Source organism: Lupinus angustifolius, chromosome LG17, assembly GCF_001865875.1.
Source record: "Lupinus angustifolius cultivar Tanjil chromosome LG17, LupAngTanjil_v1.0, whole genome shotgun sequence".
NCBI lineage: Eukaryota > Viridiplantae > Streptophyta > Magnoliopsida > Fabales > Fabaceae > Lupinus > Lupinus angustifolius.
The window spans coordinates 14,383,659-14,393,502 of record NC_032025.1 but is presented as its reverse complement, the minus strand read 5'-3'; the positions used below and the strand labels follow the sequence as shown (position 1 = coordinate 14,393,502).

Here is a 9,844-nt window from a genome sequence, read left to right as displayed (position 1 = left end):
ACCTCTCACAAAATATGATTCTAGATTAAGGATCAATTTACCAGAATCTCTAATAAAAATTAAGAGAAAGTATTCTGCCAGTATGTGTATCATGTATTTTAGCTTATAAACTTTCTTGAGGCTTTTGTCTTAGGCAATATGCAACTTGTTACACTTCATTAAAATTCAGTTTTTAAATAAACTTCCAACATTAAAAAAGGTTTTCTAATCAGTAATCTATATTGATTTTGAAAAATAAAAATTGATTCATAAATAGTAAAATGTGAATTGAATCTGGTATGATGAAGGTCATTGTTTCCAGTTCAACTTAAATTCAAAGTTTAAACACTATCTTTGCGGTTTGGTAAAGAGAGAAAGAAATATGAGACATTTAATTATCGTATTTTCTTCAATGTTTTGCTCATCGTGCTTGTATTTCCTGAGAAATTATTATATGGTACAAAATTAATACTCTAAATATATCTATATTATTATGTAATAAATGTATTTAATTTCTAGGATTGAGTTGCTATAAATAACTAAGAAATGTCAGCCATCACTTTCCATTCCAATGCAGGGAAATGGTGAGATCCAGAAGCATTTTTTCCACTAACACAAACTCCAAAAGAAGAAAAAACACCATTTTATTCATCTCTAATTAATTGTTGCATGCAGGAAGAAGAAGCCTACATACATGTCTTATGCCCTGTGAGTGCAACTACATCTAATAAGCATTGCCCATCATTCCATTGTGTAAAACAATTCTTCCTTCATCTTTGTTGAATTCTCAGTGTTTGTTTCTTACATGTTTATTATGTGATTCTTCTTATTTTTAATCATAATAATATCTAATATTTATTGGGTGCTTCAACAATTTTTGTATGCTAGAAATTGCTAATTGGATTGCAATGCAAAGCAAGCAAGTCTAGATCTGTGTAGACGTGTGCATGCCCCTGAGCATATCCTACTTCAAAATTTGTTATTTTTTTTGTTCTTGCTGTTTTATTGATGCATTGTCTAAGGCTACTGATTTTGAATTAGAATATGAATGCATAATCTTCTTAGAATTAAAAATGATACAGTGTTTTATTATTATTGATGATTAGGTGCACATGTCTATTGTACTGTGGTATGGAAATTAGAATATGAATGCATAAAATTTCCTTACATTTAAAACCATGCACAAGGTGATTTATTGTTTATTAATGAGTAGTTATAGATGTGATCTTGATTTTTATAAAACTTGGACAATATTATGTGAAAGATATTTCTAAAATACCAGAATTTACAAATTGGTATATACATATTATGGATGAAATATTAAACAAGATATTGTTTAGTCCAGTAGTTGTATTTATTAATAGAGATAATTACACTGACACACATGAGTTTTAGTGAAATTATATAAATCACTATTTTTTTTTACACGTACACAAACCTTCATTAGTTTTTATATTTTCATTACACTGACCACCCCTGCATGAGACATAAGTATAATCTTTTAAACAAAAAATGTGATAAATGCAATTAAGTTAAACAAAACATGATATATTGTGAGAAAAAATTCAAATAATACACAAATCAACGTATCTTTATTATTTTTTGTTACAAATAATATACCATATTTTGTTTAACTTAATTATATTTATCACATTTTTTGTTCAAAAAATTACATTTATTTCTCATACACGAGTGGTCAGTGTAATGAAAGTATGTATAAGGGTAGAAGAGTGAGGGATGATTTATGTAATTTTGCTAAAACTCAGGGAGTGTCGATATAATTTACATTTATTAATAACCTCTTTGAGGTTGCAGTTTTATTATTCCACAATAAGATATTTTATTAGGTGTTTCATCTTTAAAAATCATTCTTCATTTCTCTAATAAACATAAATTTATTTTATTTGTTATTCATTTCATTTTCATTCAATATACTTAATATTTATTATATGTAGATTTTGAATTTGACTTGTTGATATTGCTAATCCCCGACTGAAATTGAAGTTCAAACTTTGTTATTGTGCAGGGAAAGGAGTAAAATTTGAAGGGTGAGGAATATTTAAGCATGTTCAGATTATCTCCCAGGAGGAATCAGAGATCGAAAGGCTTCAAAGTTAAGCATGCTTTACAAATATGTCTCTTGCTAGGAGTTTGTGTCTGGCTTATTTATCAAGTTAGACACTCTCATGATAAGAAAGAGTCTGATGGTGAAAGCACGGAAACTGGCCGTGAGGTTGTGAAGTTAGGGAGGAAGAACATCCATCCTAATGTCGAGGAAACTTCTGTCATAGATGCAAGGCATAAGGAGATCGATGAGGATGAAGACGAGAACAGGCACGATGAGCAAACCAAATTGGACGATATTAATGGTGTGGTAGATGAAATCCTAAAGCAAAAAGAGGAAGAACAAAGTAACGATGAAGATAATTCTGAGCAAAAACAAGATTTGGTAGACCTAGAAATTGGAGAGAGTTCTGAAAATGATAGAGCCGACACGGAAAGTGAACAGCATAATGAGAAAGACAATTTGGAAGACAATGAGAGTGATAGTATTATAGTAAAGGAAAATGAAGAAAATATACATGAATTGGAGGACAAAGAAAGTGGAGAAAGTAGAGAGGATAAGAGTCAGCAAGAGAATAAAGAGACATCAGATAAGGAGAATGAAGATATTAATGGAAACGAAATCGAAGTGAAGGAAAATATGGAGGAAAATCATGAGCAAGATGGTAAAGAAGAGAAGAACGAGAGTAATTCAATAGCAGCACAGAGAGACGATAATGATAAGATTAGTGAGGAGGTTTCATCAGAAAATAAGGTTCAAGATGAGGAAAAGAAAAATGAGGAGTCCATAGAGGAAAATTATGCAGGAGATAATGCATCAAGTGTTGTAGACCATAAAACACAAGACAATTCTGATGAAAGTTCTAGCAAGACAGAAGAATTAGACAAAAAGGACAAAAATGAGTTTGAGTTGGAGTCTGAGAAAAGTGGTACTCAAACTATTGAAGTGACTGATTCTAGTGTTACAACAAACAACAAAGAAAATGGTGCCGAGAATAAGGCACAGAATGAGAATGATTCAGAGAAGAGTTCCACGTCAGAATCGAATAGGCAGCAGCAAGAGCAGAATAACCTCGCGAGAAATGTCTTAAAAACTGTGGATTCATCATTGCATAATGGTAATGACACAGGATCTTACACAGCTGAAAAACAGAATGAAACATCAGAAAACTCAAACTCTGATGCAGAGGACTCCAACCAGGACAATACAATGTCGAAAACTGAAGATCCTAACAGTGGTGCAGCCGGGAGCCAGGATGATTCCACTTCAACATCTTCCGCAGGAAACAATAACAATAATGCATATCATGGAGAAGATAAAGAATCTACTAGTAATTCTGTTGATAATGGAAACACCAACAACAATTCTGACCAGGAAGGAACACAAGAAAATGTTACATCCTCTAATACAATTATCAATACAGATGCTAGCGGAGAGGTTCAACACACTTCCTCTGATACTTCATCTGAAGAGAAAAAAGATGAATCCCTACGCGCGGAAAACAATATCAACAAGGTAAACACTGATCAAGGCATTACAAATAGTGATGGAATTGCCTATAACAACAAAGATGCTAGCCAGGACAATTCCTCCCATACTTCATCTGAACAAAACAATGAGGGATCTTCAAACTCGGAAAATAGCAGTGAGATTAACCAGAATAACTCGAATGGCAGTGATGGAAGTACCAATGATAACAAAGATGCCAGCCAAGACAATTCCTCCCATACATCATCTGAGAATAACAGTGAGGGGTCTGCAAACTCAGAAAATAGCAATGATACCAACCAGAATAACTCGGATGGCAATGAGAATGCCAATGAAAACGGGTCGAATGGCAACGAAAATAATGAGAAGGAAAGTCAGGATGAAGTGAAAGTCAATGCTATTGATGAAGAGAAAGTTGAATCCTCAAACAATAATAGCGGTGACACAGTGCAGAATGAGAATGAGAACAAGACTAATGAAAATGAAGGTGATGCTCAAAATAGATCAGTGGAGTCACAACAAGAGAAAGTGGAAACTGAACACTCAGATGGAGATAGCAATGATCAAGGGGATTCTGATTCATCAACCTCTCAGGATGTTAAAGAATCGATCATAGATTTGGGAACTTTGCCAGAAACAAATGCAGAAAACAATCAAAATGATGCTGATGCTGATGCTGATGCTGCAGAGTGATAATTCAAATAAATTAATTGTGGCCTGCTCCTTATGATTACTTTCAACAACAACAAAAAGTATTGTTGAGCCATGTATTGTTCTTTACTTAGCTAATATGCTATTAAATATTTGTTTTCATTTTTCATAGGGTCCAGTTAGAACAGGAATTTAGAAATATTACTTTTATTCGTGTAAATCATCTACTGTTTTTTGTGTGTTACAGGAACCATTTTATGGAAGCAATAAATTATCACTTTAAAAGAACAGAAGGACAAATAACTTTAAAAGAACAGAAGGACAAATATTAAGAAAGCTATCATATCTGCTGCATGGTAAAATGTCACTTGCAGTTCTAGACTAGTTAGGCAAAAGGAAAATAATAATGTTACACATTCACCACTGTTATAAGATGTGCAATGATCATCCTTCAAGAGTAGTTATTGGTGCAGAGTTTTCATTGTAATTTTGAATTTTTTTTGAGATTATGAAATTTTAAATATTTACAGGCAACGTAATTACAAGAAATGATTTATCAAGTTTAATATTTGAGTCTCTGCATCAACTCTCTATCTTGAGCCCCAAACAATCACAATACCACAAACATGTACTAACTTTTTTTTTTTGATCAACAATAAAAACTTTATTAGTACAAACATGTACTAACTACTAACAAAGAATATGCATTTCAGCTTATTTAAAATAATACGCCGCATGCAAAGCCTCGTGTGGATTACTGCTAATGAATCGAGATATTGACTTTTCCTTATGTATAGATCTAAAATATTTTTAATGAATTACGTTTTCACATTAATCCGTACATGACAGAACACTCACTAATTAAAGGTGTTCATTGTCTAGTTTAGTTCTTATGCTGAAATTGCGTTTGGAAACTATAGAATAATTCAACAATCAATATAAGAAAAAGGTGTCTCAAATTACACTTAATTTTAAGTATCACATGCGTGCAGTGTGAGTTTGTAGAGTGAAATGGTTGAATATCTATCGTGCATCGCTGTGCACAGGAATAGATCATCTATGTCAAATATTTATATGACGGCTGCAAAAGGAAATAAACACAAGACTTTAAAGTTTACATAATAAAGCCCTCATACGCATAATCCCTGAAAAGTGACTTGTACCCTTGAAGGTTTTGTCATTATTCTTATATCAGGCCTTATCATTGCTTAACTCCAAAATATGCAAAAGATAGGTAGCACCATATATTACTTTCCTCAAAACCAAAACATCAAAAATTGGTATAAAAAAGGCCTCTAATTGTTTCGGATTTTATTTTGCTCCAGCCATGGGAACGATTGAGCTAAAAATGGACAAACAACCTTGCCAAGTGCAAGTTCTAGGTCACATTACAATAAACAATACCAAACTAAAACCATCAGTGTTTCTGAACCTTTCATAGAAGAAACGATTAAACCACCAATACTCTTAGTGGTCGTGGTCCTTCACTTCAAATAGCCCATCTGGACCTGTTTATCAAAAGGAGCCATGACAAACGATCTAGAATCTCAGATCAACAGATAAATTCAAAATGAAAGCATAAGTATCTTTAGACTCCTAGTAACAGATAAATTCTAAATGAAAACAGTATTTTTAGACTCCTAGTAGCAACCCCCACAATGTGTAAAATAAAATCGGAAAAAATATGGCACTAGTCTACACAACCTAACAATAACATGTATAAGCATAAATGATCATCATAGAGAATGATGATCATATCAACTGAGAAGTGATAACAAAAAATGAGTGGCTAAGAAATTTTGGCCGGGTGAGGAATCAGGGGCAGGATGTAAGAACTCAAAGCAATAACAAATTCTTTAGTGCAAACATAAAATGGCAACTACTACAACACCCCACCTTGTAATTTTGAAAATTGGATCATGTAATTCTGAATACTGGCAACACATCCCAAAACATACCACAATACATAGTACAATAAAAAAGAGACCACAAATGAGAACATCTGTGCATTGTGCAACTGTTCATAGTTAAAATATAGATGGCCTGGCCCTAGCAAACTATTAGAAATATTAGGTAGTATGTGCCAACTCTTACATAATAATCTACTACAGTTGAAACACTCAAAACAAATCAACTGAACCAGTAAAAATAGAATAAAAGACTTGAACTAAACTAATGAGTATTCCCAGCACTAAAGGAACAGAAAAATACAACCAATCCAAATAATTAAATGGAATGATTTATGGAGAACTTTCTATTTGCTGGAGAAGGCAATATAAATATCAAATGGAAAGAGATATACCCCATGGGAATTCCTTATTGCGGATATGTAAATATGGGTATGCCTGCATATACAAGGGAATTAGAATTTGTTTCACACAAAAACACCACATTAATGAAAAAAGAAATCCTAAAGATGAACTATATTAGAATAAATTATAAAATTAAACAGTAGGTTATTTGAATATAGATTACAGACCAAATTTTGCCATGAAATAGTGATTGATTGTGCATATCATAAATGAAATGCCTTCTAGCTTATGTGGACAGATTTGGCTCTTTCACTCATTGGGAATTAGCAGTGTTTTTCTTGCAAGTCTTTCATTTCTTACCCATTGTCCAAATAATAATTGTTGATAAACTGTGGGTTTATTCAGGTAGGTTTTTCAGAATCTGATGCTTCATAGAGAACATAAACCACTCACTAAAGTCAAGTCCTTCAGTTAAACAGGAATATTTGAAGAGATTAATATTAACGGATTGTTTCAGGTCAATATACCTAACAAAGCTCTGTAATTTTACAGACGTGTGATGTGTTATTTGAATTCAGAGACAACTTGACAAAGGAAGTAGAGTTTTATGTATATTTAGCAGAACTTGGGCATGCCCCAATATTTTGGAGCAGTATCTTTCAATTAAGTTCAAAAGTCCCAACAAGGGCAAGTAGTCAAAAGTTATATGAGTGTGTTCAGTATATGATGTTATTTGTTGTCATAGGCTAGAGAGCAAGACTTGAATATGTAAGATGAAATCTCAAACATTAGAATTTAGAAGCTTAGAATAGCTATGGTGTGATGCTATTCTTGTTATTGTCTCTTATGTTGTTGACATAATATGCGGAGCGGTTGAGAAGCTCAATTTTATTTGATTAAAAGAGCATATCTAGTCCCTTCTATCTATAACCTGTCTTTACTTATAATATGTATTCTAACTACATTGCGAAGTAACAATCATAAATAACTGCAGAGGGTGTAGAATTGAAAGCTCACAGGAGGTTCTTCATGATGTGGGTGGCCCTTTGATAGAATATAAAAGGCCAAAGCAGTGCATGAAGCAATGCCTAGATATGTAATCTTCTCCCACTTGGCCGTCTCATCTGATACAAATGACAGGAGAAATGATTAAAACAAAAACCCAAAAGAGAAATCATGAAAGAATCAAATAACAATATAAGCAAATGAGGTAGAGAATATCTATTAATCTCAGCCTTAAACAGAAGTTATTATATGAACTTCTTAAGTCTTAACAGAAAAATCATCATTTGAAAGAAAATGGATTAAAAATGAAATTGTAAATCTTTTAGGGTGGCGGGACATAAAATGACTTTACTCTGCTTATTTAATCTGAATAAACTGTTGCTATATAACATTGCAAATAGAACCCGCTGAGGTTAAATCCAGAAAATCAAATGCAACTTCACTATCGTATCATCGGATCAAGCCTAATTAAGTTTTATAAATAAAATTGCATTAATTTATCATTTTCTAAATAAATAAAAACGTGCATACAAACTCAATCACGCTAAAACATCAAAGCAATGCACAAATCTATTCCAACAACAATAACATCTTAAATTTTGAGTGCAAATTTTTTAATCTTAAATCAGAGCAAACTAGATAAATCTCATATATCTACAAACACTATCGCAAATTAGTTATCCAAAATGCAATCCGAACGTGACATAATAAATAACAACCGAAGAAAATTCTGATTTGAAAACCTAACACATGATAGATATTTATGAAACAAAACCCTAAAAGAATGAAATTAATTTGGATAAGAGAAAAAATGGGAACTAACATGCATCATCGTGATGACCAGAGGAGGAAGCGAAGTTTCGCTTGGGAACGGTTGAGCCAGGAGCTCCTCCGCGAGCTCGAAGAAGAGCAGATCGCACCATTGATGACGCCATTGTTTAGCGGTTGGTTTCACTCTTCTATTATCTCTTTCTATATGCTTTAACGAAGATTAGGAATGCAAATGCCAACGCGTTAAATAGTTGCATTTGGCACGTGCAAAACGGAAAGAAATTAACTTATCTATGCTAGTCAGTAAAAAATGTGACATGTGTATTATTTTGTTTATTTTTTAAAAATATTTTTATATAAAATGATAAAATATTTTTATAAAAAATGATGAAACATGACACATGTCATAATTTCATTAGGAGGAGTAGATAATTTATCTCATTGTACCAAGAGATACTCAATTCCCTTCTCCAAAATGTGATGTTAGAGTCATACCCTTAGTTAAATATAAGGGAATGGACTATCTCCTTACATAAGGAATAAGTTATCTCCTTCTGCAGTGAAATCATGACATGTGTCATGTTTCATCATTTTCTATAAAAATATTTTTAAAAGTAAACAAAATAGCACACATGTCACATTTTTATTGGTTAGAGGAGATAAATTATCTCCTTATATACTCTAAGTATAATTATACAAAGAGAACAATGTATCTCTTGATGTAAGGAGATAACTCATCTCCTCTCACTAATTATTCAATGACATATATCCCTTTATTTTTATATTTTTTATTTTCTTTGTATTTTTTCATATTTTATTTTTGGGAATAATGTATTTTTTGTGTACGGAGATAATTCTTCTCCTCACACCAATTGCACAATGACACGTGTCCCTTTATTTTTATATTTTTTATTTTCTTTGTATTTTCTCATATTTTATTTTTATGAATAATGATTTTTTTCTCTCACCAATAACAAGAGTTTCATATCATCTCTTTCACTTTCAAGCTCCCCATTCATTCACCACGATAACTCTACTTTCACTTCTCATTCTTACTCATAACACCTCCTTATTTTCTTTTTCTCTCTCTCTCTCAAATCTCTATAATCACTCACAAATGTGCACATTCTCTCTCTTCTTCTTCAGATTATCTATCTCTTCTATTCTATGGGAAGAAGAAGAATTCATACAACAACTCCTTCTCTATGGAGATTCCATCAATCATCCATCTTTATCACTAATCTTCAGCTAATCTAAATTTCTATCCCTAAGGTCTCTTTGATGAAAACAAGTTATTTGAGAAACCCAAGAAGAAGTTGAATGCTCCTAATCTTATCACCGAACTAATGTATTTTTTTGACTCGGTACAGGCGATTTCACTAATATTATAGTATTTTTAGTAAATAATACAAAAAAGAAGATAATACAAGAAGAATTAGTGAACAATAATGAAATAATTCCTTCATATTGATAGAGATAGGAGACAAAATTTACATTGTAAATGCTTTAAGATACTACCAATTAGAAGAACAAATGAAGATGTTCTGAGAGCTAGCTTCATTTATGCAAAGGGAAGATAATGGAAAAAAGACAAGTAATGTGCAAAGGGAAGAGAATGTAAGAAAGGAAACAA

The 9,844-nt window shown here is 32.3% G+C and overlaps 2 protein-coding genes across 3 annotated transcripts; one reads left to right on the top strand and one right to left on the bottom strand.

Annotated features, from left to right (window-relative positions):
* LOC109330543 (uncharacterized protein DDB_G0290685-like) lies at nt 560–4,352 on the top strand. Of its 2 annotated transcripts, none has more exons than XM_019564766.1 (3): nt 560–687; nt 2,006–4,184; nt 4,223–4,352. In XM_019564766.1, exons 2-3 carry the CDS (start codon nt 2,045–2,047, stop codon nt 4,240–4,242), a joined length of 2,160 nt encoding a protein of 719 aa, XP_019420311.1. In that variant the 5' UTR covers nt 560–687; nt 2,006–2,044; the 3' UTR covers nt 4,243–4,352. The 2 variants fall into 2 exon arrangements, with proteins under 2 accessions (XP_019420311.1, XP_019420312.1); XM_019564767.1 differs by having other exon boundaries at nt 2,006–4,186; nt 4,226–4,259.
* LOC109330563 (cytochrome c oxidase subunit 6a, mitochondrial-like) lies at nt 5,406–8,429 on the bottom strand. The gene is made up of 4 exons (XM_019564795.1): nt 8,264–8,429; nt 7,453–7,559; nt 6,486–6,528; nt 5,406–5,691 (listed from the first exon to the last, which is right to left on the bottom strand). Exons 1-4 carry the CDS (start codon nt 8,373–8,375, stop codon nt 5,651–5,653), a joined length of 303 nt encoding a protein of 100 aa, XP_019420340.1. The 5' UTR covers nt 8,376–8,429; the 3' UTR covers nt 5,406–5,650.

Coding starts and splice junctions, on each gene's coding strand:
- LOC109330543 (XM_019564766.1), top strand. CDS start 2,045: ATGTTCAGATTATCTCCCAGGAGGAATCAGAGATCGAAAGGCTTCAAA. Junction 4,185..4,222: donor AGAAACAAATGCAGAAAACA/ATCAAAATGATG, acceptor GATGCTGCAGAG/TGATAATTCAAATAAATTAA.
- LOC109330563 (XM_019564795.1), bottom strand. CDS start 8,375: ATGGCGTCATCAATGGTGCGATCTGCTCTTCTTCGAGCTCGCGGAGGA. Junction 7,560..8,263: donor TGGTCATCACGATGATGCAT/GTTAGTTCCCAT, acceptor CATTTGTATCAG/ATGAGACGGCCAAGTGGGAG. Junction 5,692..6,485: donor CAATAAGGAATTCCCATGGG/GTATATCTCTTT, acceptor TTTGATAAACAG/GTCCAGATGGGCTATTTGAA.